At 59.6% G+C, this 27,112-nt stretch overlaps 2 protein-coding genes and 1 non-coding gene across 6 annotated transcripts; 1 reads left to right on the forward strand and 2 right to left on the reverse strand.

Moving 5' to 3' along the window:
• CHADL (chondroadherin like) lies at positions 1-10,439 on the forward strand. Of its 2 annotated transcripts, XM_045587446.1 has the most exons (7): positions 3-265; positions 1,499-1,661; positions 2,630-4,345; positions 4,838-5,004; positions 5,534-5,719; positions 8,048-8,050; positions 10,248-10,439. In XM_045587446.1, exons 1-5 carry the CDS (start codon positions 138-140, stop codon positions 5,700-5,702), a joined length of 2,343 nt encoding a protein of 780 aa, XP_045443402.1. In that variant the 5' UTR covers positions 3-137; the 3' UTR covers positions 5,703-5,719; positions 8,048-8,050; positions 10,248-10,439. The 2 variants fall into 2 exon arrangements, with proteins under 2 accessions (XP_045443404.1, XP_045443402.1); XM_045587448.1 differs by lacking the exon at positions 8,048-8,050 and having other exon boundaries at positions 1-265.
• On the reverse strand, positions 8,328-26,900 carry L3MBTL2 (L3MBTL histone methyl-lysine binding protein 2). 3 transcript variants are annotated; one of them, XM_036456295.2, is made up of 17 exons: positions 26,790-26,900; positions 22,420-22,678; positions 20,784-20,917; positions 18,657-18,780; positions 17,868-17,947; positions 16,317-16,434; positions 15,856-15,990; positions 15,535-15,623; positions 13,578-13,809; positions 12,752-12,828; positions 12,511-12,615; positions 12,051-12,198; positions 11,865-11,947; positions 11,414-11,648; positions 10,935-11,000; positions 10,294-10,410; positions 8,328-10,046 (listed from the first exon to the last, which is right to left on the reverse strand). In XM_036456295.2, exons 1-17 carry the CDS (start codon positions 26,811-26,813, stop codon positions 9,934-9,936), a joined length of 2,139 nt encoding a protein of 712 aa, XP_036312188.1. In that variant the 5' UTR covers positions 26,814-26,900; the 3' UTR covers positions 8,328-9,933. The 3 variants fall into 3 exon arrangements, with proteins under 3 accessions (XP_036312188.1, XP_045443405.1, XP_036312189.1); XM_045587449.1 differs by lacking the exon at positions 8,328-10,046 and having other exon boundaries at positions 10,071-10,410; XM_036456296.2 differs by lacking the exons at positions 8,328-10,046; positions 10,294-10,410; positions 10,935-11,000 and adding an exon at positions 11,202-11,260.
• LOC118731119 lies at positions 25,784-25,946 on the reverse strand. The gene has a single exon (XR_004991811.1). It is a non-coding gene; the product is annotated as a U1 spliceosomal RNA (small nuclear RNA).
• Positions 26,901-27,112: the final 212 nt, after the last annotated feature.

Here is a 27,112-nt window from a genome sequence, read left to right on the forward strand (position 1 = left end):
CCCTGGGACTTGGCTGCCCAGCCGGCCTCAGGCCTGGGCCGGAATCCTGAGCTGGCGCTGGACGGGAGGCCCTGTAACTCCAGCCGCTGCGCCCGCCCCTGCCCGCCCTCCGCCTCAGCGCTGCTGGGCTGCCCACAATGCCCCCATTCAGCCTGTCCCCGCTGCCAGCCTGCGCGGGGAGGGGGCTCCGCCAGCTCCAGACAGGACAGACAGCCTTCCCGTGCTGCTGCTCTTCGGGCTGGACGGCCGAGGACGGCATGGAGGGGTGAGCCTTTGGGCCCCGGAGTCTGGAGGGGGGGGTAGGAGAAGCTGAGTGGCTGCATCAAGCCCTCCCCGCACCCCAGCCCACCCGCCCCTCTCCAGGCCTCTGCGATCTGCCTGGGCAGAGACCCCAAGGGTCTCCTCACTGGTTCTAAGGAGGCAGGGAGCGGGGATGTGGGCTAGTTCCTGGGGGCAGGCCCCCCTCCATGGTCCACCCTGAACCTCAGACCCTCAGCCTCACCACAAACAGGGAGGGCACCCGCCCCAAGGCCAGGGCTGAGCCTGAGACCCCAGGAGAGAGGAAAACAGATGGGACAAAGCTGCGAGTGGAGGCCCGGGCGGAAGGAGCCCCGCGGGCAGGGCAGGCTGCTGGGCCTGAGAGCTGTAAACAGTGAGGAGGGAGCTCTGGGCTTATGGGGGCAAACGCTGAACCCCAAGTGTTTGAGCAGATTCCCACTGGAGCCAAGAGTGGGGCTTCCCAGCCCAGGCAGCCGGGTGCTGAGGGCTGTCGGCGGGAGCGGGCGTCAGCCCATCGGAACGTTGCTACCTTCCCTCTGAGAGGGTTTGGAGGCGGGAGACCCACTGGCAGCGACTGGCCCCAGGAGGCAACAGGCCCCAGTGGGTGCTGGGTGAGTGGAGGTGGGGTGGAGGGACAGATGGGAGACAGACAGGCAAGTGGACAGACCTTGCCCCAAGCTCAGCCCTAATCCCAGAGCCTCAGTTTCCCTTCCCAGTCCTGGCCGGCAAGTGACTCTTCAAGGAAAGGACAACAGGGAATAAGCAGGAGAGGAGAGGGCAAGCCATCGGCTCCCCTGCCAGCCATTCAGGCTCCTCAAGGCTCTGGACCCCACAATGGCTGGTCCCCCAAGTCTTACCCCTCAGCACGGGCTGGACCTCAGCCCTCCCCTCTGTCTTCTCGAGGTGGGTGTCCCTGTACTCCCCGCCACCACGGAGCTGGGCTGCTGCTCCGTCTCCAGCCTTGGGCCGGGAGGTCCTGCCTCTGGGCGCAGGAGCCTCCCCAAGCGGCACAGACGGACCCAGAGCATCTAGGGTTTAGCAAGGCCACAGGGAGGTGCCAGTCACCTCCGCCTCAGTTTCCCCCGGCGTGGAACGGCTGCTGAGGGGGGAAGAGGGAAAGAACACCCTCCCCGGGGCCGAAGGACAGACCGGGCTCAGGGAGCGGACAGGTGGGCCCCTGGCCCCTGGAACAACGGCGCCCCCTCTCCCTGCCCCACAGCACCTCCTCCGTCCTGCTGCTGCTCCTGCTGCTGCCGCTGCTGGGCCTGACGGGGCGCACGGCCGCCCAGCGCTGCCCGCAGCCCTGCGTCTGTGACAACGCCAGGCGGCACGTGGCCTGCCGGCACCAGAACCTCACCAAGGTGCCCCCCGCCATCCCGGAGGTCAGCGGAGTGTGAGGGGGGTGGGGGCAGCGGCTGGCATGCCAGGACCTGCCACTGCCTGGCTGGGAGGAGACCTGGGGAGTCACTTTCCTTTCTGACCCGTCTCACTCCGTGAGATGGCAGTAAGCAACAAGGCAGACCAGCTGTTTAAAACCCTCTGTGACTGGCACAAACAGGTGACCTACAGATAAATACTGAATTAGCGGCAGAGAACTGCGCATATATTGGAGGAAGATATGGTGTCTGCTCTAGAGACTCAAGAACTAGTGCGGATGGAAGTAAATGGGCATGCCCAGCCCGTGTGGCTCAGTGGTTGAGCATTGACCTATGAACCAGGAGGTCACGGCTCGATTCCTGGTCAGGGCACAGGCCTAGGTTGCAGGCTCGATTCCCAGTGTGGATTATGCAGTAGTCAGCCAATCAATAATTCTCATCATTGATGTGTCTCTCTCTCTCTCTCTCTCTCTCTCTCTCTCTCTCTCTCTCCTCTTCTTCTCTTAAATCAATTAAAAAGAATTTTTTTTAAAGAAAGTAAAGCCAAAACCGGTTTGGCTCAGTGGATAGTGTCCGCCTGTGGACTGAAAGGTCCCAGGTTTGATTCCGGTCAAGGGCATGTACCTTGGTTGCGGGCACATCCCCAGTAGGGGGTGTGCAGGAGGCCGCTGATTGATGTTTCTCTCTCATCAGTGTTTCTAACTCTTTATCTCGCTCCTTTCTTCTCTGTAAAAAAAAAAATCAAAATATATTTTTTTAAAAAAGAAGGACGTAAACAGGCAGTGATAATCCAATGCAAAAAGTGCCAGAGCTGGGGATGGCCAGGTGGCTGGGGCGGAAGACTTCCTGGAGGCGGTGTCGGAGCTGGGTGAGGATGAGAGGGGAGGGGAGGCGGCCAGGAGAGGAAACTTAGCGAGGGCACAGGGGCACTAGTGCTCCTGGTGCTCAGTCTACCCTCCCCCCCGCCCCCGCAGCTGACCCAGCAGCTGGACCTCCAGGGCAACCAGCTGAAGGCGATCCCCCCGGCCGCCTTCCAGGACCTGCCCCACCTCACGCACCTGGACCTGCGGCGCTGCCAGGTGGAGCAGGTGGCGGAGGGCGCCTTCCGCGGCCTGGGCCGCCTGCTGGTCCTCAACCTGGCGGCCAACCGGCTGCGCGCGCTGCCGCAGGAGGCGCTGGCCGGGCTGGGCGCGCTGCGGCGCCTGGAGCTGCAGGGCAACCGGCTGGAGGAGCTGCGGCCCGGGGCCTTCGGGGCGCTGGGCGCGCTGCTCAGCCTCAACCTGGCGCACAACGCGCTGGTCTACCTGCCGCCCTTGGCCTTCCAGGGGCTGCAGCGCGCGCGCGGCCTGCGGCTGGAGCACAACGCGCTCAGCGTGCTGGCGCCCGAGGCGCTGGCCGGGCTGCCCGCGCTGCGCCGCCTCAGCCTGCGCCACAACGAGCTGCAGGCGCTGCCCGGCGCCGCGCTGGCCCCGGCCCGCGGCCTGGCGCGCCTCGAGCTGGGCCACAACCCGTTCACCTACGCGGGCGAGGAGGACGGGCTGGCGCTGCCGGGCCTGCGCGAGCTGCTGCTGGACCACGGCGCCCTGCAGGCCCTGGACGCCCGCGCCTTCGCCCGCTGCCCGCGCCTGCACACGCTGGACCTGCGCGGCAACCAGCTGGCCGCGCTGCCGCCGCTGCAGGGCCCGGGCCAGCTGCGCCGCCTGCGGCTGCGGGGCAACCCGCTGTGGTGCGGCTGCCGCGCGCGGCCGCTGCTCGAGTGGCTGGCGCGGGCGCGCGTGCGCTCGGACGGCGCGTGCCGGGGGCCCCGGCGGCTGCGGGGCGAGGCCCTGGACGCGCTGCGGCCCTCCGACCTGCGCTGCCCCGGGGACCCTGCGGCGGCCGAGGAGGAGGCGGAGGAGCGGGCCGAGGCGGGGGCCCGGGCGCCGGCGGCCCCTCCGGGCCCCGCGGCGGCGGCGGAGGAGGACGGCGCGGCCCGGCCCTGCCCGCGCGCCTGCGTGTGCGCCGCCGCCGCCCGGCACAGCGGCTGCGAGGCCCGGGGCCTGCGCGCCCTGCCCCGCGGCTTCCCCGCCGACACGGAGCTGCTGGACCTGCGGCGCAACCACTTCCCCGCCGTGCCGCGCGCCGCCTTCCCCGGCCTCGGCCGCCTGGTGTCGCTGCACCTGCAGCACTGCGGCGTGGCGGCGCTGCAGCCGGGCGCGCTGGCCGGCCTGGACGGCCTGCTCTACCTCTACCTCTCCGACAACCGGCTCTCCGGCCTGGCCGCCGGCGCGCTGGACGGCGCCCCGCGCCTCGCCTACCTCTACCTGGAGCGCAACCGCCTCCTGCAGGTGCCCGCGGCCGCCCTGCGCGCCCCGCCGCGCCTCTGCGCCCTGCACCTGCAGGGCAACGCCCTGGCGCGCCTGGCGCCCGGGGACCTGGCGGGCGCGCCGGCCCTGCGCTGGCTCTACCTGAGCGGCAACCGCCTCGCCCAGGTGGCCCCCGGCGCCCTGGGCCCGGCCCCCGAGCTGGAGACGCTGCACCTGGACCGGAACCAGCTGCGGGAGGTGCCCACCGCGGCGCTGGAGGGGCTGCCCGCCCTGCGGGAGCTGCAGCTCTCCGGGAACCCGCTGGGGGCGCTGCGGGACGGCGCCTTCCGGCCCGTGGGCGAGTCCCTGCAGCACCTCTTCCTCAACAGCACCGGCCTGGAGCAGGTGGGCGCGGGGGCGGGTCAGGGGGGCGCAGCTTGGCCCTAGGAAGGGAACATTAACCAACAAACACCGCCGGCCCGGCAGGGCCAGGCCCGCGGCTGGGCACGGGGAGCCTTGGATAAGCCAGACCGCCCTGCCCCAGGGAACTGGTGTGGGTGACCGAGCTCAGAATCCAGGCCACACAGAGGCCTGCAGGGAGGGCACTGAGGAACCTGGGCCCTCAGGGTCCCCTCCTGTGTGCCCTGGAGGCAGGGGGAGCCCTCAGGGCGGTGCCATCAGGCGGGGTGCGGGTGGCTCAGGCAAGGCAGAAGGCACCCTGAGCCGGTCCGGTGACTTGCCAAGGGCAGGTGCTTTGGCATCAGACGCACTTACGTGTCCCCCCCAGTGCTGTTTTCCTGCCTGGCCCCCTGAGGGCCCCCTGCCCTTGTGCCCGGGGAGCACGGGCCTCCCCCTGGCCTGACGGGAGCTCACCCAGGGCCTGGCGTCTCCCTGCAGGTTTCCCCCGGGGCCTTCTCGGGCCTGGGGCCCCAGCTGCAGAGCCTGCACCTGCAGAAGAACCAGCTGCAGGCCCTGCCCGCCCTGCCCAGTCTCAGCCAGCTGGAGCTGGTCGACCTCAGTGGCAATCCCTTCCGCTGTGACTGCCAGCTGCTCCCCCTTCACAGGTGAGCACTCCACCGGGACCCGCCAGCTGCTCTCAGCCAAGTCCCCCTGTGTTCCCAGGGCCCCGTCTGCCCGGCTTCCCCTGCAGCTTTTGGGGAGCCGGGTCCTGCCAGGACACAAGCTGGGGGTCCCTCAAGCACAGAGTGGGAATGAGTATTCGTGGGCTCCGCGTAATCACACAGAAAGCCGCCGTCACTGGAGCCCGCAGGCCCGCTGATGCCAGCTCTGCCTGCCGGGCCGGCCTCTGGCGGGCCACAGCCCTCCTCTGTGAGGGCCGATGGCAGTCTGTCCACCTCGTGGGGGCTTGTCCACGGTCACAGTGAACCAGTCACGTGTGCGGATTGAACGATTCCAGCCGTGTGAGTGTTTATCGCCCTGCGTGCGACCCTCTGGCTGCAGAGAAGGGATGTGAGGCTGGAAGGGACCTGGTCCGGGGATTCTGATTCCGCTCTCAGCATGAGGCTCTCCCTGCCCCAAGCTCCCAGGACCCCGCCCGGAAGGCTCAGCACCGTCCCCGAACTCTCTCTGCAGGTGGCTCGCGGGGCTGAACCTGCGGGTGGGTGCCACCTGTGCCGCGCCCCCCAGCGCCCGGGGCCAGCAGGTGAAGGCGGCCGCCGCCGTCTTTGAAGTCTGCCCGGGCTGGGCGACCAGGAAGACCAAGCGGATGCCGGGTGCCCGGAGAGCCCGCGGGCAGCGCTGACATCGGGGAGCGGACAGGTTGGCAGGGGGGGGGGGGGGGGGGGGGCAGGTTCCCAAGCGCCCAGGGCAGCAGGGCTGTGACTTCTCTTGGTCTCAGTCTCATGTGGTGTGGATCTGGGCAGTGCCCATGCCCGTCTCCTCCCCGCCTCTCCCTCTGGGCCGGGCCGGGCCGGGGTGGTCTGTGAGGACGCGCTGCTGCACGCGGCCGTTCTGCTGGGCCCCGGCACACTGGGCCGGCACGTTCATGAAACCAATCCCGCTGTTCCTGAGAGGCTGATCCCTGCTGGCTCAGCCATGTCCCTCTGACCCCGCGGGCCTGGCTGTGCCTGGGCGGGCAGCCAGCAGCGCCAGTGCCTCCCCTGCTCCTGGCCACCAGCTGGCTCCGCTCTGGCATCCGGCAGCCGGGGCCATTATGCTCTCCATCCCGACAGATGCAGTCACACTGAGCACCAGCCGCAGGCCAGGGCCCAGCACCTCAGAGAGCGAGCGAGCGAGCGAGCGAGCGAGCGAGGTGTGGGCGCCTCGCCGTGTGGCAAGGGCACCGGGGGCGGAGGGTCTAAGGGGAACAGCCAGTCCTTGGAGGGAAAATGGGAACAGGATGAGGAGGTGCTGGGAGTTGGGGTGCCGGGGACCGTTAGATGGTGCAGTGGTTCCTGGGGCTGCAGAACCAAGTACCACAGACGGTACCTTGATTGCCTTGCTGTTCCAGAGGACGGGAGTCTGATCCAGGCCACGCTCCCCTGACGCTGTAGGGGAGGGTCCTTCCTGCCCCCTCCAGCCTCTGGGGCCCAGATGGTCGCCTGTGGCAGCACAGCTCCCACCCCTGGCACCTCCTTGTCTTCACATCGTCTCCGACATCCGTGTCCAGGTTCCCTTTGTTTATTTTTACCGTAAAAGAGCACAGACCTGTTGGATTAGGTCCACCCTAATGACCTCATTTGACCTTGATTACCTCTGTGAGTTCCTATTCTAAATGAGGTGTTTAACCCCTAGCAGTGCTCCTTGTGGGGCAGGTGGGAGGAGAAGGGAACCCCTCTATGACCCCACGCTGAAGGTGGGCAGTGCCGCCGCAGAAGGCGGCCTGGGCAGTGTGACAGCACAGCAGGAGTCAGCTGGCCCCCTGTGCGTGGACTTGTGCCAGGCTCGGCTCATGAACGGCCTGGGGCGCTGTGTGCCAGCCTGGAGCTCCTGGCCAGGGCTTTACTTCAAAGGGACCCCCCTGCCCTAGCCAGTTTGGTTCAATGGATAGCACTCCGGCCTGTAGACTGAAGGGTCCCAGGTTAGATTCTGGTCAAGGGCACCCGCGCGCACACACACACGAGTTTGATGGTGCGGCAGGAATGGGAACCTTCAGCCATGCCTTCCAGCCACCCTCTCTGGCACACAGATATTCCACCGAAGGCCAGCCTGGAGTTCTGGGTTTTTGTTTTTATTTTGTAAAAGTGGCAGTTTTCTCCCAGGAACACAAAGGAACTGAAGGATCCGGGTCCTGGGCTGTGGCAGGATGCTCCGGGTCGGGATGCTGACCGTGCTGGAGGCAGAGGCTGGATCACACACGCCTGCCTCTCCTTGGAGCCTGACCTCGTTGGGGTCCAGCACTGCGAGCTGCTTAGTGCCGAGTGAGGGAATGAGTATTGCCAGCAGAAATATGGCTGATCAACCAGGGTTTAATGGCTTAATCCCACTGCCATCATTAAAAAAAAAAATATATATATATATATATATATATATATATATATATATTCAATATATATTTTATACAGAGAGGAAGAGAGAGGAATAGTTAGAAACATCGATGAGAGAGAATCATCGATCAGCTGCCTCTTGCACACCCTCCACCGGGGATGTACCTGCAACCAAGGTACATGCCCTTGCCCGGAATCGAACCCGGGACCTTTCAGTCCGCAGGCCAACGCTCTATATCCACTGAGCCAAACCGGTCCCGGCTAAAATATATATATTTTTTATTGATTTTTTTACAGAGAGGAAGGGAGAGGGATAGAGAGCTAGAAACATCAATGAGAATGAGAAACATGGATCAGCTGCTGGGGATGTACCTGCAACCAAGGTACATGCCCTTGACCGGAATTGAACCTGGGACCCTTCAGTCTGCCGACCAATGCTCTCACCAGAGTCAGACTGGCTAGGGCCGGCTGCCATCATTTAAGTGGTTAAACAACCAAGTTATTGACCTTTGAGCCTTCCCTGTCCTGTCTGTAATGAAGTCAGGTCCTCGCAGGCCTGCTGTGCAGATGAAGCTGTAAATGTGTATAAACCAGGGCTGGCGTGTGAGACTGTCTCCCTGGCCGGCTCCTCCGTTTTCCCGGTCCCTCGGGCAGAGCGGAGGGTGTGGCCCAGGTGACGGCAAAGGTCCAATCCACACGGAAGCCACTGCGTGCCCTGCAGCGGGGGCAGTCAGACGGCCCTTCAGGATGCTGCCCAGCAGCAGCCCCACTGCGAGGCCATCGGGGTTAACAGTCATTCTGTGCCTGGAGGTCAACACCTGACCTGCGACACATCCAATGGCCTTCAGGCCCAACACACACCTTCACATCACACTCTGTCCCAGGCCCGGGGGGGGGGGAGAACGGCAGAAATAAGGGCAGTATGTGTGCCTGCTGTGGAAACAGGTGCCATTTGTTCTTTATTTCTTCTTCACATGTGAACTCGCCTCATAACGGTAACTATGAGGCCGTATGTCAGAATACACGTTGCTGTAGGGAACAAAAGTCTGACAAACTGGACTTCAGCAACAACGGGATTTAACGACCTCACTGCCTGAGGCCTCCGGGGCCTGAGTGGCAGCTAACTTGGCCTTCAGCTCTATCCTCAGAATGTGGGAGCCATGCACCTGTAGCATCACTTCTTCCTCTGAAAAGAAACTGAAGGCCAAAATGCCATATGGTTCCAGTTTCCCCAGAAGCAGAGGGAACACTAGGCCATCTTCGTCCCTGGGGGTGGATGCCACTGCCTGTCACAACCCGGTCCGTTCCCGGCCTCACGGACCCCAAACCTGGTCGCTTTGGAGAACCCGGGCTGCACCAACAGGCTGCTTCCCGGGGCTGTTCCTGCTCCGTATGGAGCTGCCCGGTGCCTTCAGCAAAGGAGCCAGAACAAGTTCTCTCCAAGCTGACGGGACATGGCTCTCCTGGGGCTGATCACCACCTCAGGGGTGACACCAAACAGCCCAGGCCCTGAGCAAGCAGACAGCACCCCCTGTGGCAAGCTCAGGCACAGCAGCAGGCCAGCCCACGGTGCAGCTGGACTCCAGCCAGCACGGCTGTGCCTGGCGGTGGACCCGACAGTGCGGCTTGCTGCCCGCAGCGCAGGCGGCCTGCAGCTGCCGCCCTCGGCTCCAGAGAGGGAGCCAACGAGGTCAGGCTGATCAGAAAGGAGTTTCAATGGAGGCGGATTTGGGCAAACACTAGGGGAGCTAGAATGTGATTTCCGAGGAGCAGGGAACCAGGAAGTGTGTCCTGTGGCTCCAGCGAGGCTGAACGGACCCTGGTTAACAGAAGGGGCGTGGCAAGGACAGGCCCTGCCCAGCTGCAGCTGGGGCAGGTCCAGATCGATGCTGGAGGGGTCTACACCACACCTGCTGCCCCTGCCACCCCCAATCCCACCCACCACCCTCCCCAAGGGGCACAGGCAGGTGTGGGCGTCCCCTCACCAGGTCCCTGCAAACCCCCGACCCTGGAGCAGTCCCCACGCTGTCCTTTCAGAAATGGGAACTGGTGCTCATGCCAACAGAAAACAGGGCAAGGACACCTCACAACCACTGACACCACATCCTGGCTGCTGCTGCTCAGCTGCCAGACGGACATGGCTGTCCCTGCGGTGCTGGGAGGAGCACCAGCCAGGAGGCAGGACAGGCCACTTGGTAATGTTCGAACCCATCACACCACCCACCGCCGATCAGGTGCCTGCCTCCCAGGAGCGGCTGCAGCCTTTGTGACTGGCTGGCCGCACACCGGTGCGCACACTTCAGCCTTGTCTTGTCTGGCCGTGTACCTGCGGCTGAGGGTGAGGGCGGCTGCAGGAACGGGAGCTGGGGACCCAGGCAGCCCGTCACTGGGCCTTGCAGAGGGCAGAGGTCACAGGCAGGTCAGAGGAGACCTGGCTCACCCCTCAGTGCCGGGCCCCCAGCACCAGCGGGATTTTTCTAAAAGGCTCAGTCTCCAAACCGCAGCAGGTGGACGGGAGGTGGTGAGGGGCCGGCTGCAGCGGGCGGCTCAGTCCTCTGCCTCCTGTTTGATGTTCTCGATGGACACAGGCAGCTCCGGGCTCCGGGCCTTGTCAGGCGTGGCCGCCTCCACGTGCTCCTCCTTCACGCGCACGGCGATGACTGAGGGGGATGGGGGAGGGAAGGAGAGGCAGTGCATGTGACGCTGGGGAGGGCGGGGCTCAGGGTCTCCCCCCCTCCCTCCCGCCTGGCTCTGCTCTGATCTGGGTGGGCGTTTCGGAAGCTCTCCTGCCCAGCAGTCTGCGAAGGGCTGCTGGTGCCCAGAAAATGCCCTTGGGAACTGACTGTGCCCTTCTGTGCCAGGGGGAAGGAGAGGCGCCGGCCTGAGCCTGCCGCCCGCCCGGCTTACTCTCGTCCGGACTGGCCGCCGCCAAGACCTTCTCCGGGGCCTGGGGGTCCTCCTCCAGCGGCGGCTTCTTGGAGCCTGGTCTCAGGGGCCGCGCCTTGGCCGGAGGAATCCTCTTCCCTTTGAATAAAAATGGAATTAAACCAGCATCAGGGTCACATCCTGTGAGGCCGGAAGGCTGACCTCGTCCAGCGCTGCAGCAGAGCGGAGGGGTGGTCAGGGGAATGGGCCTGAGCCTCTGACATCGCCCCTCAGGCTCAGGGCCCCTCACTGGGCACCTCCTCTCCTCCCCGCCCCCTCAGGCCGGTGTCCCCTCCGGCCGCTGCCCCGAGCTGAGCCGTGCTGGACTCGGACCTGCTGAGATGGCAGCGCCTGGGAGCGGCCTGAAGCTGTGGCTGCCCTGCCCCCCAGGGGGCAGAGGAGAGCAGCTTTGACCTCCACACCCAGAGGGCCGGCTCCTGTCCTGGGGGCATGGCCTCCCCTCCCCTCTCAGATACAGCTCCTGTCTCTTCCCGCATCCTGACCGCTGCCAGGCACTGAAGGCCCCTACTGTGCGCCGGGTCACTGACGACAGGATGACGGCCGAGGGCCAATGGGAAGGAGGAGGGGGAGGGACAGCCCAGGCCCTCCCCGTGGCCACTCACTTTTCTTCCCAAACTGCTTCTTCCTCTTCTTCGTGGCCTCCTTGGCCTTCAGCGGCGTGGCTGGCTCTGTGGTTAGAGAAAAGGACAGAGGTGAGGAGAGCTCTGAGAGGACACGGGAGAGGCATATCCCCAGACCCGGCCCGCCCGCACGGCCTCCCTGATGCTCGGGACACCCAGAAGGAGAGCCGAAGGTGGCCCATGGGGGGGGAGGGACTGGAGAGCAGCTGTCCCTTCCCACCCTCGTCACCAGGGCTGCTCCAGGCCGGGGTTTACCTGGCGCACAGGGGCACGAGCATATGACAGAGGGCAAGATCAAGGAAGGAGCTCTGCAGGCCAGAGGGAGAGGGAGACAGAGGAGTCAGGAGCAAGGGTGGTCGGAGGCTTCTCGGTCTCACGCCACAGAACGAGGTGGGCGCGGGCAGGGGCGCGGTCGGAGGGAAGGAAAGGAAGTCAGAGCCTCGGGGCTGCAGGACCCAGACCTGTGGACACGGGCGGCTGGAGCTGGTAGCCGGTGAGCTCGCACCAGCCGACCGGGTAGATGTCCGGGGACTCGCAGTCCACCCACTGGTCGTACTCGCTGTCCCAGCCGTCGAAGTGGATGCTGAGGAGCCGGTGCACCACCCGCCTCACCGTGGCCACACAGATGAGCCGCGGCTCCATCAGGTCCACGGCCTCCAGCTTCATGCCCACCTTGAAGCCGTGGTTGGGGCAGTCCTGCGGGAGGAAGGAGGCGGTGACCTAGCCAGCCAGCGCCTGCCCGGGGCGGGTGCCTGAGGGGAGGGCCTCTGACCAACGGCCCCTGTCCTCTGCCAAGCACAGCCCCTGCGGGAAAGGACCGCTGACTATCAGGCGGGGCCTGTGCCGGAGCCGGGCCCTCTCCCCGGAATGGCTGACCGCGGGCAGGCCGACCCCAGGCCGCTGTCTCCTCACCATGTTAAAGAGTCTGGACGGAGCCGCCTTCGACTTGGTCTTCTCCAGGTAGGTGTCCCAGTTGAAGGTGCGGGTGTCATAGCCTGGAGGAGCAGAGGGAGAGGCGGAGGGAGGAGGGGAGTGGGAGGAGCCCAGGAGGGAGCACACAGCCACAGGGGGCCTGGGGCCTGGGCAGGCCGGTCTTACCTTTCGGGAGAGTGAGCTCAATGTCGTTCTTCTGGCAGAAGGTGGCTGGGAAGATGGCGTGGGAGGAGGCGTGGTAACAGAACCAGTCTGAGCCGTCGGTGGAGGGCCCCCCGTCCACACAGAGCATCAGGTAGCCATCCAGGAGGACCTGGGCGGCCGAGGGGAACACAGAGAATCAGGAGCATGAGCTGCGCCCCAGGGCAAGGCGGCTGTGGTGGGGCCAGACGTCAGCTCCGCTCCGCTCCGCGCTCTGCAGCCTGAGCATGAGTGAGTTACTGACCTCCTCACTGGACAGCACCCCGGCCCAGGCCAGGTCTGTCTGTGCCCCTGCACTCTCCGGGGGAGCGCTCCGCTCAGGACGGGCCCCGGGAGCAGGCAGCGGGATGTGGGGGCACGGAGCCCCAGCTCCGCACGGCCCCTCCTGACTGCCACCGGAGCTGTAAGCGCGGCCACAGCTCACCTTGCAGACGGTGGCCACACAGATGTTGCCCAGATTCAGGGGGTCGATGGCCTCCAGCTTCATCCCCTCCTCAAACCAGCCGCCTTCTGTGTACACAGCGCGAACCTTAAAGGAAGGGGACAGCTGGGCATCGGGGCAGCCCGAGTGCGGGGGGGAGCAGGCCTCTCCTGTCACAGGCCTGGGAGGGGACAGGGAGGCCTGGACCCATGGTCCAGGGGAAAGGGCCGTGGCGGGGCCTCACCTTCTTGAACAGGTAAGGGACGGCGTCGCAGTAGATCTTCCGGAAGGTGGGGTGATGGGCCATGTCGCTGCGCCTCTCTTTGGGGCGATGGCAGAGGGGGAGGGAGAGAAGGGCGTTGAAGGCTGCGAGCAGGGCCATCGCTACACTCCCCAGAAGTGTGGGTGCTGCCCGCAGAGGCCGTGATCTGTACCCCAGCCCCACCCGCCTGGACTAGACCCCCAGCATCAGCACCCTCTGGAGCAGCAGTTCCAGCCTTCCTAATGCCCCGCCCTTTAATACAGCTCCTCATGTTGTGGTGACCCCCAACCATAACATTATTTTTGTTGCTACTTCATAACTGTAATTTTGCTACTGTTATGAATCGTAATGTAAATGTCTGTGTTTTCCGATGGTCTTAGGCTCTACAGCAAGTTGAGAATCGCTAGCAGGATCGCCTAAGACCAGCAGAAAACACAGACATTTACATTATGATTCGTAACAGTAGCAAAATCACAGTTATGAAGTAACAATGAAAATAATTTTATGGTTGGAGGTCACGACAGCATGAGGAACTTGATTAAAGGCCGGGGGCATTAGGAAGGTTGAGAACCACTGCTCTATAGACACTGTTTAGCCGTAAGACCCCTCTCCTCCCGTGTGACAAGAAGGAAGATGGGCCTGTGGTCTCTGGTTCCAAATCGGTTTTCCACCGACAAGCTGAGTGACCTTGGCCACGTCACTCCACTCTCTGGGCCTCAGTCTGCCACCTGCAGGCGGAGATGAGCAGCGCACGGAGCGTGCTGGGGCACAGGTGGCAAGGCGGGGTCAGCTGCCGGGCCCTGCTGACCTGACAGCTTGATGCCGTGGCCCACGCGCCGGGACCAGCCCACGGGGTGGATCAGGGGGCTCCACATGTGGCACCAGAAGTCGTCGTCGCTGTCGCCGTCCTCGTACAGGAGCCGCAGGCGCCCCCCGATGACCGTGTCCACCACGGCCATGCGGGTCCGAGACACCTGGGACTTGTCCACCACCTCCAGCCGCATGCCCTGCCGGAAGGGGTACTTCATGCTCTCCACCATCTGCAACACAGAACACGGCCTGCGTGGGCATGGGCCCCGCCCCCGCCTTTACAGGCGAGAAGGGGAGCTGTGGGAACACCGGTCAGGAAGTGATCTTCCCGCCCCGATCCCACCTGCCCCCGCGTCCTGAGGGGGACACTGAGAAGGCGCAGCTTCTGCGCACAGTGCCCCAAGTCAGCCTGAGGGAGTGACAACACCCTCTCAGACTGAGGCGGCGGGTGCCAGAGGGTGACCTGCCAGTCACAGTCATTCGTGCCAGAACTGAGCCTTGCGCCTGGGCCCAGTATCCAGCCTTGTGCTCCTCGGGGACCTGCGTTCTGACCCACAGGCATCCCACACTCCCCTCTCCTGCCAGCGGCACACACAGCCTCCTGAGCATCAATTCCGGCTCCAGCCTCACCGGCCGTGCCTCTGGATGGCTGAGGAGTTGAAGCTTCACACACATACACACACACACACACACACACACACACACACACACCCGCCTTCACAGGAGCGGCTTTGTGTGTCCGCCCCAGCATGCACTGCACACAGGGGTAGGTGAGACAGGAACCGCATGCTTGCTTTCTGGTTCCCATGGAACCTGTTCTGCCACCAGAGCAAAGCCCTGTGACTTAGGCAGAAAAGAGGCCGCCCTGATACTCCCAGTGCCCGGCGCCACCACCGTCCTCTGCCTCGTCTGGGACAAGGGCCGCCGAGAAAGAGTAAACCGTCATCTTAACGGCAAATCTGTCAGCTGTGCAAGGCACTATGGGAAATGCAGGAGAAAAGCTTACAGTTCGGTTGGGAAGAGAATACAAACAGGTAACTAACGATGGATAGAGATTAGGAGCAAATGAGTAGCACCCGCTGAGTTCAAAGACGGGAAAATCATTTCTACAATACTTAGGGGGAAAGGTCAGAGATTGCCTCCCTGAGGGGCTGGGACCACCCCTCGCTGAAGGCTGGTGCCCGGTGCCACTCCATCCTTGTTTCCCAATGCTGGCTTCCATGCCACCCATACCCTACTGATCAAGTTCAAGTTCAAATGCCCTTCCCCCATGAAGCCGCCTTTAATACTTGCTCCGGTTCAGTTTCCTGTCATGGCAGCACCTGCCTGCACTCCCCCGCTCACTGCTGAGATGACACCAGGCGACAAGGGAACCACACCTGAGACCTGGGTCAGACCTGAGGTCCCGCCCCAGCACCCAGGGCGTGAGCCCCGAGCGATCTGGCCTCTGGAGCAGGAGGGACTGTCTTCACTCTGTCCCTTAAGGTCCCTTCGACTTTCACCGTGTGTACGGCTTTGTAGGTTAAAGAACTGAGTAATGTTTAAAATTACAATTCAACGCCGCCCAGTGGTTTTGAAGCACCTCCCTGGTTCGAGCCAAGGCTGCTTTATAATTATTCATGTAATTATATAATTACTCTGCCAGACAGGAGTCTGGACCGCAGGGCCTGTGTGCCCACAGCTCTTACAAAGCCTGCCGCGTGAACGCTCCTGGGAACGCTACGAGCAAGGGAAGGGCGCAGAGGAACAGAGGCAGACCAGGTAGGGTGGTGGGTGCGGCGGGATCAGAGTCTGGGTCGGGAGGAGGCAAGAACCACCATCCTTCCCTGAGAAACATGGAGCCACCCAGACTGTTAGACAGGTGGCTCAGGAAGGACACGCCGGTGAGCAGCAGGAAGCACGTAAAATCGGAGGGGCAGGAAGGAGATCACTTAGACCCAAGGGTCAGTGCAGACCTTGATGTGAAAGTCCACGGGGAGCGTCCGGGAGCCCACCAGCCGTTCCATGAGGTAGCCCTTCCAGTCGGTGAATCTGGCATGGATGGCTGCAGGACAAGATTCCCGGTTACACGCTGACAGCACTTCCACCAGCAGAGGGCGCCAGAGCCGCCCCAGAGACCAGCAGAGGAGACGGACAACTTATTTCTGCCTTTCGGTCAGGGTCAGCAATCGCCTCAGCCTACAGAACCGCCTCCGGGACAGAGGCGGCAGGTGGCTTCTCTCCTGCCTCAGCGAAGGGCCCGCAGGAACCCGCACCCAGAGCCCTCGCCCACTCACTCCGCGGGGGCACCAGGATCTTGCTGTTGATGGCGCACCAGCCGATGGGGTGGACGTCCACAGTTCCCAGGTTGCACCAGAAGTCGTGGCTGGCATCGTTTTCAAAGCCCTCATACCGCAGCAGCACTCGGTACCCTGGAGGACAGGCCGCAGTGAGGGAGGGGGCGACGGGAAAGGATGTTCTTAGGCTTCCTCCTTCCGCAGCCTCAGCCAGCATTTCCGCTGCCGCCTCTGAGAACTCCGTGTGGACACAGGTCTCTGCTGCCTGCAGTCATGGCAAAGCAAGCCCATGCCACTTACTTGGGAAGCAGTGCCCAACGGGAGAATAGACTTTCTATTGCCTGATTATCCCTGGAATAAACTAAAAAATGGGAGTTTCCAAACTCACCAAGCTCTGCATTGCCAGGGAGCCCGCAGCACTGCCCACCCACCTGCAGGGGCCCCTCTGCAGACCCGCCCACCTGCGGCCTGGATGACGGAGGCGATCCAGTACACCCGGCTGGGGAGCACGGCGTCGCTGTTGAGCACCTCCACCTTCATCCCCTTCGCCACGTCCTCCCACTGGTCATAGAGGGGCACCTGCGGGAGGAGAGCCCAAAGGGACGGTGACCGACTGCCTGGCTGGCGGAGAGCATGGCCCCATGGCTTCCTAACTGTGTCTGTGGCCTTTCTCATCAGTCCCTGGGTGCGGAAGCCAGGCACGGGGCGAGGGAGGAAGAGCTGAGCAAGTTTGTCTGTGCCCTTGAAGAGCAGAGTCAGGGGATGGAGGGGTGGCCAGGGTGACGGTCAGAGATCCAGTCAGGCGCCCCGAGGATTCGTCTCATCTTGAGCGCATGACACACAGATGGTTGCGATGCTTACACGTGCCAAGCCGTTCTTGGCACAAACATCACCTTCAATCCTCACTCAGTCTGGGCGGTAGGATCATGACTCCCGGTCTCCCGTCCATGGCCACGCCGGTTCTCAGCGCTGCCAGCACACCTCACTCCCAGTGTGTTCTCTCCACCTCCAGCTGGTCCCCTCTCCTGCTGAAGTGTCCCCTACAGCAGGGACTGTTTTTTGGGTGCCTTCCCAATAACTGGTCCTCACTCTGCTGCCCATGGCACCTTGCTCTCCTTTGGGGAAATTCACCTTTTCGGCATTCTCAGCCTCGCTTAAGCCGATCCATCCTGTCCCATCTCCCCGCCGCAGAGACTGGGTTCATCAGAGAACCCAGAAATGCTGCCAGGAGCACAGGGCTTGGATGGTAAATGCCAGGTGATGCTAACGCCCCTGCAGCACAGGTGCCAGGGCCTGGGGTGCTAGAGAACTCCGGAAAGAAGGCAGCTAGGACAGCGGGCCCCTCACCGCAGCTCAGGGGAGGGGAGGCTGCGCCGAGGGCCAGCTGCTCGCGGTTCGGGGCGCCCTGCAGAGTTCGGCAGCAGCTCAGAAAGGAGCAGCCAGGGAGGGTTCCCTCTGGGGAGAGGCCTCCTCCTCCATTTCCTGGCGTTTTGGAAACTGGCTTGGAAGACAAAGCCTGAGCCCTGCTTGTCTGCAATCACCGCTGCAGAAACTTCCCATTCGCATTCAGTCCTCCACCCGCCCAGCCCCCGGGCTCAGGCTCACCCTGCCCCCGGCCTCTCAATGCCGGGCGGGCCAGGGAGCTCTGCAGAGGCTCCAGGTTTCCCCTCTGCCACCCGGGCTGGTTGAGAAGCACCCAGCTTTCCGTGGGGCAGGAGACAGGAGCTCACGCTGGGTGTGGGACAGAAGCCAGCAGAGTCCCAGCGTGTAAGTAACAGGTTTCCGCAGAGGGGAGTGCGGGGCCAGAGCCTCAGGGAGGCCGGAGGGAAGACTTGTGAAGGGAACAGAGAGGTAAAGGAGGAGCAGAGCTGGCTTCCGCCACCCAGGAGCCCTCCGCCACCACCGTTCTCTCTGGTGCCAAGGCAAGCTCCAGCGGACCAGTCTGCGAGGCAGCGAGTGAGGTAGGTGGTGAGCCCTGGCTCCCTGCTCCCTCCCTGCCCACCGGCACTCACGTGTTTAAAGCAGCTGACAGGGGCGGCCTTGTAACTGTGGTCCTTCAGGAACTTCCCCCAGTCGAAGCCCAGGACCAGCGCTGCAGACAGAGAGGAGCTGAGAGGGGGGCCTGGGAGCGCAGGCAGCGGCCACTCCAGGGACCTGGCCCCGAGGAGCCGGCAGAGGCAGGTCCCTTCCCACAGGCGCTCTCAGGCCCCAGTGCACGGCGAGGCCACCCGTGCCCGTACCTGCCCGAGAGGCCATCGGGGCCTCATCCAACGGCCGCCAGACTCCCCGGGGTAAACGGTCAGAAGGAAATGTCTGACCTTTCTTCCCCCGAGAAAAATGCAATTCAAAGACCCTTGAATTGAGCTTCAATTCCTCGGACCTCCCCTGACCCGTCACTGGCTGCAGCACACAGCACTCACGCCTGTGGAGCTCCGACCACTCGGCAGTTGCTGTGTGCCTGTATTTAACTGCTCAGAAGCTGCTCCACACCCAGAAGGTTCCTTTCTTATTGCACACCCTCTCCCAACGAGACCTGGCTTTCCACCGCCAGGGAACCACAGCAGAGTGCAGATCAATGCAGAACAATAGAGGCCAATCATGGCTTTTGAACCATCAGTGGGGGGCCCGCCATTAGGGTGTCTGAGGGGATTTTCCCCACCAGGCGAGGAAGACGCAGCCAGCCGGCCTGGGCCAGGGCTCTTTCTGGCTCTTCTCTCCTCGCTCCCAGCAGGAGCCACCCCAGTCCTGGCACCCCGCACCCATGCCCAGCAGCTTCCTGAGCACAGAACCTGCCCTCTTACCGTCTTGCCCTGTGGGTGTCCCATCGGCCAGCTGCCCCGTCCCTTGCGAGTGGAGGAAGGCTCCGATCTTGGCGGACCAGGCTGCCTTGTGCAGGACTTTGGCTTTCTTGGTGGGCGGCTTTCCCTGGGGCGGAGAGGGCGTGCAGCACTGGCTAAGCATCCGGCTCTGCACTCAGACTGCCCGCGTTTACATCTCAACAGGGGTCAGCTCCCAGGGAGCCCTCTGGGGCTCGGTTCTCCATTTGTTAATCAAGTGATACTAATAACAATAAGGGCTGCAAGGATGGGGTGAGGGCTTAACTCTTGTTCCAAGGGGAGGGACTGGGGACAGATGGCGGAGCAGTAAGGCAGAGGGACACCTGCTCCATCTTTTAAGCTTGTGCTTCCTCCAGCAACCTTTTCCTAGCGGCTTCAACTCTCAGCATTCCTTGCTCCTGCGCTTCTACAGCTTTATGGCGGAGAATGGGCTTCAGGGGATCTGTGACCTGCACCAGGAGACATTCTGTATGTACACGAATGTCCTGCTTCTATCAGTGCTCAAAGACGCCCCCAAGGCTGAAGGGCGCGGCTCCATTCTGTAACTTGTAACTTAAGCACTGCTAGAGAGGCCCAGAGAATTTAGAGATCAGTGTGGTGGGTTTACAACCCAAACAGACCTGGGGTCAAGTCCTGGCTCAATTTTATTTGTGTGCCTTCCAGCAAGTTACTAAAATGTACTGGCCCTTTAAAAGGAATTTTTAAAAATTATTTTATTAGCCGAAACCGGTTTGGCTCAGCGGTAGAGCGTCGGTCTGCGGACTGAAGGGTCCCAGGTTCGATTCCGGTCAAGGGCATGTACCTTGGTTGTGGGCACATCCCCAGTGGGGGGTGTGCAGGAGGCAGCTGATCGATGACTCTCTCTCATCCATGTTTCTAACTCTTTCTCTCCCTTCCTCTCTGTACAAAAATCAATAAAATATATTTTTAAAAATTATTTTATTAGAGATCTCTAGTTACACCGAGAGTGCCAAGCCCTTAGTAAGTACCTCAGAATTGTAGCTATTAACGGTATGATCAGCTCACCGAGGAAGGATTTTCCATTCTTGACTTCTTACAAAATGAGGGAAACAGCAATAATGGTCTCGGGAAGGTGAGAGGGTAGGAAGCACCGGGCAGAACTGGCCCCTGGCTCACTGCACAGCAGAGCAGGGCCACAAGCTGCCTGCACATCCGGCCATCTGAGGAGCTCTCTGAGCCCATGTCCAGGCCACACCTCACCCCCCTCCATCAGGCTCTCTGGGAGGCAGACCAAGCACCAGTATTTCTAAAACCTTCTGGGTGATCTCAGCATGCTGTCCAGTCTGAGAACAAGCGTGTGGATGGCAGCCAGTCACCATAAACAACACAGGCCAGCGCCTGACACTGGCTTCCAGCCTCGCTCTGCCACCCACGTCCCAGAGCCCCCTGGGGGAGTCCCTCTTCCTCTGTCGGCACACGTACCAGTGAACGTGTGGGTCAGACACACATCAGAATCCTCCCATGTCTGAACCGTCCTGAATGTCAGCCATCAGCTAGAGACCAGGAGTGTCTGGGTGGCTGTCTGTGCCATGGAGTCAGAGGAGGCCTCACTTATCTACCACATGTTCCGGCGTATAAGACGACTTTTGAAACGAGAAAAAGTCAACTGAAAATCGGGGGCAAAAGACCAAAATTGCACAAAAATTACCTGCAGATCTTGACGGCAAAGTAAGTCTTTTCTTTGAAGTGGGGGTAGTCTTATACAGCGAATATAGGCCTAAACCAATGTTTTAACTGTAAAATTAGGGGGTCGTCTTATACGCCGGAAAATACGTAAGCTCGCTGTGGCTGGTTCCGTTCCCTTTCAGAACATTTATAAAAGTGTGGTACGAGGACCAAGGGCGTTTTTAAAACTCATCGAACCTCCCAAAGTGGGAACAGAGTGAGGCTAACAAGTTAACAGGCTCCACACACACATCCCTCTCCCTCTCAAGCCTGAGGTCAGAATCAATACCAGGCCACTGACATCCTCGGATGGACACAGCAAGGTCCGCCCCAGCCCCGTGGCCCCTGCCATCAGTCTCAGCACCGAGGGCCCCAAGGGGGTCTTCCCAGGTGGCCGCCTCTCACCTGTAATCGAGCCAAGATGCTGGCTTTCTTGGAGTTGGAGGAGTAGCTCCTGGAACAGGAGACGCTGCAGAACCTCTTGGTCTTGGAGAAGAAGGCTTCCCTTGTACCCACGATACCACACATCTCACAGACGGCTGGGAAGAGAACTGAGCACGTGACTCACCTGATAGGCCACCCCAGATCAAACAGAATGACGGGCCCTTCAAAACCCGGGCACTGCGTTAGCCAGGTAAGTCCTGAATCTGTCTCACCAAGATAAGCTGCTTGGCGTCCCTTGGCTCTGTGCCAATAGAGGGGCTAAGAAAAAGCCACGAAGAAACGAGTGGGAAAGTTTGCAGAGGAAAAAAGTAGAAAAAAGTGCCCAAATCATTTAACTTCTGAGTCTTTTTCTCGTCTATAAAGAGACTGAACTAGATCAGTGTTTCAACTCCAACTTCACAGTAGAATCACTTGGGGGCTTTTAAAAACGCCCAGGCAGAGCTAGAGAACTCTGGGCTGGCTGGTCTCTATTTCTAAAGTTCTGAGATTCTAAGAGAACTAGGAGACAGAAGGGAGAAAGACACACGAAGGCAGAGAAGACAGGATGAACAGGAAGGAAATAAGATTCAACTGGCAAAGAGTCTTAGGTAACTGTTCCAGAGTTTGGGCACCAAGGAACAGAGTGTCCTCAGAGCCCGCCTGGCTCACCTGCCTTTTCACAGGCCGTCACATGTGGAGGCCGGACACGGGCCAGCAGCTGTCCACGCATCACCTCACGGAAGCCAGCTGGCTTCCACATGCTCCATGGGATTCTCTGCCAAATCACCTTAGTCCTCTTACCCAGGGGCACTGTATTCTCTGCTTCCCTCACCGTCACCTCCACACCATAAGCTATTTCTTGTTCCTTCCTGGATAATAATCAGAACACTTCCGGTATCCTACCTTTTCAACATCCATGATTAAAAACCCACCAGCTGCCCTCACTGGTGTGGCTCAGTGGATAGAGCATCAGCCTGTGGACTGAAGGGTCCCGGGTTCGATCCCGCTCGAGGGCACATGCCTGGTTGTAGGCTCAGTCCTCAGAAGGCAGCTGATCAATGACTCTCTCTCATCAATGATGTTTCTATCTCTCTTTCCTTCTCCCTCTCTGAAATCAATAAAAAAATAAAAATCCACCAGCTACCCTGGCTTAGTGCATAGAGCATTGGCCTGTGGACTGAAAGGTCCTGGGTTTGATTCTGGTCAAGGGCACATGCTTGGGTTGTGGGATCAATCCCCAGGGGGCATACAATGATTCTCTCTCATCATTGATGTTTCTCTCTCTACCTTCTCTCTTCCTCTTTGAAGTTAATAAAAATATATGTTTTTAAAAGTCCACCAGCTATTCACACAAATGTAAAAGTAGTACCATGTGAATGACTGGCATCTAATATGTGCTGAATAAAATCAGTTGTATGAAAGAGGGAGTGAAACCATAATCTGAAATCAGACCGGGGGATACTTGGGGTGCTTCTGTCTCTCTCAGGTCCTTACACATCTGACCCCTTACACTTAAGATTCCACAGCCCTTTTCCCCTGACAGCGCTGTGCCATGGCCTCTCTGCCCCCTTCCCCCACAGCCTCCCGAAACCCCCTCTTCAGGGAACTCCGAAGGCACCTGGCTCGGAACCACTGCCGTCCAGGGAGCGCGGAGTCCCCGGGCTGAGCAGGTGCAGCGGGGAGGTGGGCAGCTCCCCTGCCTCCCGCTCTTCAGTCTCGGCTTCGCTGGACTCCTCCAGGCAGGAGCTGCTCTCGCTGCCGGCGCTGCTGTTATAACCGCGGAAGCTGTCATAGCCGCCGAGCAGCTCCAAGTCCTCCTCTCCCTCCTCTCCCTCCTCTTCCTCCTCTTCCTCCATGGGCTCTGAGGAAGGAACCTCCTAGTGAAGAGAGAAGGACACAGAGCAGGCAGGAAGCATGGCTGGCTTCGTGAACAGGGCGGGCAGCTGCCGATCGCTAGCTGCTGCCTTTCCAGTTTTAGGTCAGTCAGCATTTCTGGGCAAAACGGCAGGCAGAATTGCGAACACCACGATCATTATACTCTTGTTCGGACAGCTTGCAGGTGTAATTCAACAGAAGAGCTTGTTTTAGGAATTAACCTAGCTCCTCCTGTGGATTTGTAAGTGATGCTGTTAACATGATTCAACAGAATACAATGATATGAAAATATCCTAAATGAGGTGCCTCACGAAAACTTTCTGGGAAAGAAATATTCAGTCAGCCCTCCTTATGAGTTCCACAATCCCGTAAAAAAAAAAAAAAAAAAATTCAATACAACGTTACAGTATTGCTGACATGTGCTATATAGTTAGGCCTATGGTTGCATCTGTACTGAATATTTGAAGACAATTTTCTTTTCTTATTCCTTAAGTGATACAGAATAATAATTGTTTACATAGCATTTCTATTGTATTAGGTGTCATAAGTAATCAGGAGATGATTTAGGATATATGGGAGGATATGCATAGGATATTTGCAAATACTACGCTATTTTACACAAGGGACTTGCCGAAACCGGTTTGGCTCAATGGATAGAGCGTTGGCTTGGGGACTGAAAGGTCCCAGGTTCTATTCCGGTCAAGGGCATGTACCTTGGTTGCGGGCACATCCCCAGTAGGGGGTGTGCAAGAGGCAGCTGATGGATGACTCTCTCTCATCGATGTTTCTAATTCTCTATCTCTCTCCCTTCCTCTCTGTACAAAATCAATAAAAAAATATATTTTTTTTTTTTAAAAAAAAGGGACTTGAGCACCTGCAGATTGTGGTGTCTGTGGGGGTTCCTGGAAGCAATGCCCCGGATTCTGAGGGAAAACTGCGCAGGCATACCTTATTTTACTGTACTTTGCTGCATTGCACTTCACAGAGGTTGCGAGTTTTACAAATTGAAGGCAAGACCCTCCACCAGCAAAAAGATTACGGCTGTCTTCGTTGGGGGGGTCTGGAACTGCACTCAGTAGAAATTTTACTCTCCCCCCGCTTCAGCATACGTACATCAAAATAACCTCAACTCAAAACGAATTAAGTCAGAGGAAAGTTATTTTGCGACCCAGGCTGCCATAAGGATGTGGAAGGCAGAAGACACACTATCCTGTTTCCCCGAAAATAAGACAGGGTCTTATATTAATTTTTGCTCCCAAAGATGCACTAGGTCTTATTTTCAGGGGATAATGTCTTATTTTTCCACGAAGAATAATACTGTACACATTTGTTGTTAAATGAAAATAAAGGAAATTTATTACCTGTATACGGTACGGTAGTACGGTAGTTGTCACACAAACCAGACAAACTGTGAATCCTACAGTATCAAGAATTTACTCATTATTCAATGACAATCATGTCATCATCTTTTGGAACATCATCATAACAATCCAATTCCTGAATTTCCTGGTGAATTTCTTATGACTCCATTTCTTTCAGAATCAGTGGACCAAATCTCTCATGTTTAGCCGGGGGGGGGGGGGGGGGGCTTATTTCCAGGGGGGGATGCCTTATATGTCACTCAAAAGGAAACCTGTAAGTAGGTCCTATTTTCGGAGGATGTCTTATTCTCGGGGAAACATGGTAGCTATAGCACAGTGGAATGTACCCCAACTTTGGACTTAGCTCTGATCCTAACAACTGGGACTCTGGGGCAAGTCATTTCACCTCTCTGGGCCCCCGTTTTCTCGTCTATAAAAGAATAAAAACCCTGCCTCACAGGATTAAGATGTAAATGAGACGGTGTATAAGAATCTTCCTGGCATCTAGAAAAGGTGTTAAGAATCTGGACTCTAGGTTAGGGCTCAAACACCATCTCTAGTTTTTGTTGTTAATTCTCACCTGAGGATGTTTTCCCCATTTCTTTTCAGAGAGGGTGTGGGAGGGAGGGAGAGAGGAAGGAGGAGCGGAGAGAGAAGCAGCATTGTGGGAGACACACATCTACTGGCTGCCACCCCCACGCCCCTCCACCTGACCAGGGTGGGAGCGAGCAGCCCTTGCTCTGCTTACCCTGCAGGGCCATGGCTAGTTTACCAGCTGTGTGATCACAGTGAGCCAGTCTTTCAGTGCCTCAGTTTCCCCATCTGTAAATGAGCACATACCACCTCGCTCACAGGCTTCAGGGGGAAAGTGAGGATTAATACTGTAAAGCACTGGGAACAGTGACCTGCGCATAGTAAGTATTCAATAAATACTGGCACTTTTTACTGGTTAAAAGCATGGCAGTCGAAACTGATTTGACTCAGTGGATAAAGCGTCGGCCGGTGGACTGAAAGGTTTGATTCCGGACAAGGGCCTGTACCTTGGTTGCAGGCACATCCCCAGTGGAAGGGTGTGCAGGAGGCAGCTGATGGATGTTTCTCTCTCATCAATGTTTCTGATTCTTTGTACCTCTCCCTTCCTCTCTGTAGAAAAACAATAAAAAATATTTTTTTAAAAATAAAAGCATGGATATAAGTACAACCAATAGACACAAAACTCTAGAGAGGGGGGCAATGTTAAAATATGTACACATAATAATTTAATAAAAAAATGTAAAAATAAACAAATAAAATAAAAAATAAAAATAAAAGCACGGCATTTCAAATCAGACCTGCCCAGGTTTGAATCCTGGCTCTGCCGCTTTTCTGTGTGCTTTGGTGCAAGTCGGTTACCCTTGCTGCTCTGGTTCTTCATTTGTGCACCAGAGACAATAGCAAGCCTTCTCTGGAGGACGGGTATGGAGATGGAGCTGTGTAAAGCCCAAGTCTGTTTCCAGCAGTTAGTGACAGCTCTCAAAGGGTGAGCTATCATTCTCAAATATTTCCCCCCAATTAATTTCAGAGAGGAAGGGAGGGGGAGAGAGAGAAATATCAATGATGAGAGAGAATCAACAATTGGCTACCTCCTACTGGGGGGTTGATCCCGCAAGCCAAGCATGTGCCCAGACCAGGAATCCACCCGTGACCCCTGGTTCAAAGACTATTCCACTTTATTATTATTATTATTATTATTATTTAATTTTTTTTCAAGGGAGAGAGCGAACGCAGTCCCCCACTACCACAAATGATGCAGTCGAGTTTCCCACCTTTGGGGAAATCGCAGGGGTCAGCACATCCGGAGTGCCTTGGATAAGCCTCGCCTGGGAAACCCACCTTCGTGATCATGGTACCTCCCCTGCTAGGTAAGTATCCTATTCCACTTTCTATTTCCAACTACACATGCAAACGTGCTGGAAAGGAAACTGAATTCAAATACAAGGTGACGAGGCCCTGCCATCGAGGCTGAGTGAGCTGGGCCTCCTCCCAGGAGGTGGCCCTTGGGTTCCCAGTCCGGGCACCAGCCTGGGTGGCGGGCTCCATCCCCGAGTGCCCAGTAGGGGGCGTGCAGGAGGCAGCCGATGGATGTTTCTCTCCCCCTTTCCCTTCTCTTCTCCGAAAACAAACAAAACCCCACAAGGTGACCAGAAGCCAATGATGAAAGGGTGCGCGGGGCAGTTCGCAGCAGCGCGGGGGACGCTAACAGGTGGGGTTTGGGGCCGGCCTCCCCGCTGCCGGCGGGGGAGCCTCCCCGAAGGGGGGTCCCGCTCCGGAGCCGCAGCGGCCAGGACCGCAGACGCGGAGCGGACACCGGACGGCGGTGCGGGTCCCGGGCGCCGCGCACGCGGCCACCTCGGCACCGAATGTTTGCTAAGCCCTCACCTCCCTCCGCGTCGCCGGGACGTGACAGGCCTCACGATCAGTCAGTCCCCGAAGAACCGGGCCACGCGGCAGGAGGGGCGGCGGAGACTCGGGAGCTCTCAGACCCCACCCCAGTCCCCCTTCCCCGAGGCCGGGGCGGCGGCTCCTCCCGGACTCCTCGCCAGACGGGGACCCCGGCCACGTCGGACCCAGAGGCAGCAGCACCAACCCCTCCCGGCCCTGCTCAGCCCGTTTACCCATCCTCCACCCTGCACCCAAAGGCCTCCAGCGGGGTCCCCCGAGCCAGGCTCTCGGGGTCCCCTTCCCCTCGCCCCAGAAGCCCTCTCCCGCTCACCTCCACGCCGCGCGGCTTCTCCATGAGACCCAACAGTTTCCACGACCGTCACCGGGTGCGGGAAGCCATATTGGCCTCGCCGCTCTTTCCCGCGGGCGCTCATTGGTCGCCGCCCAGAGCCGCGAGCCAATCACGCTTCAAGAAAGAGGAGCAGCCGGTGCCGCCCTCGCCTGCGCCCCTCCTCCCCCTGAGGCGGGGTATTGTGGGACTTGTAGTTCACTCATGGGAGCTAGTGGCAGGGGGTGGCGTTACAACCTGAAAATCCCCCGGGCTGCTGACGCTCTATCCATTGAGCCAAAGCGGTTTCGGCAGCCCCCCCCACC

The sequence above is a fragment of the Pipistrellus kuhlii genome, unplaced genomic scaffold (genome assembly GCF_014108245.1).
Source record: "Pipistrellus kuhlii isolate mPipKuh1 unplaced genomic scaffold, mPipKuh1.p scaffold_m20_p_3, whole genome shotgun sequence".
Classification (NCBI taxonomy): domain Eukaryota; kingdom Metazoa; phylum Chordata; class Mammalia; order Chiroptera; family Vespertilionidae; genus Pipistrellus; species Pipistrellus kuhlii.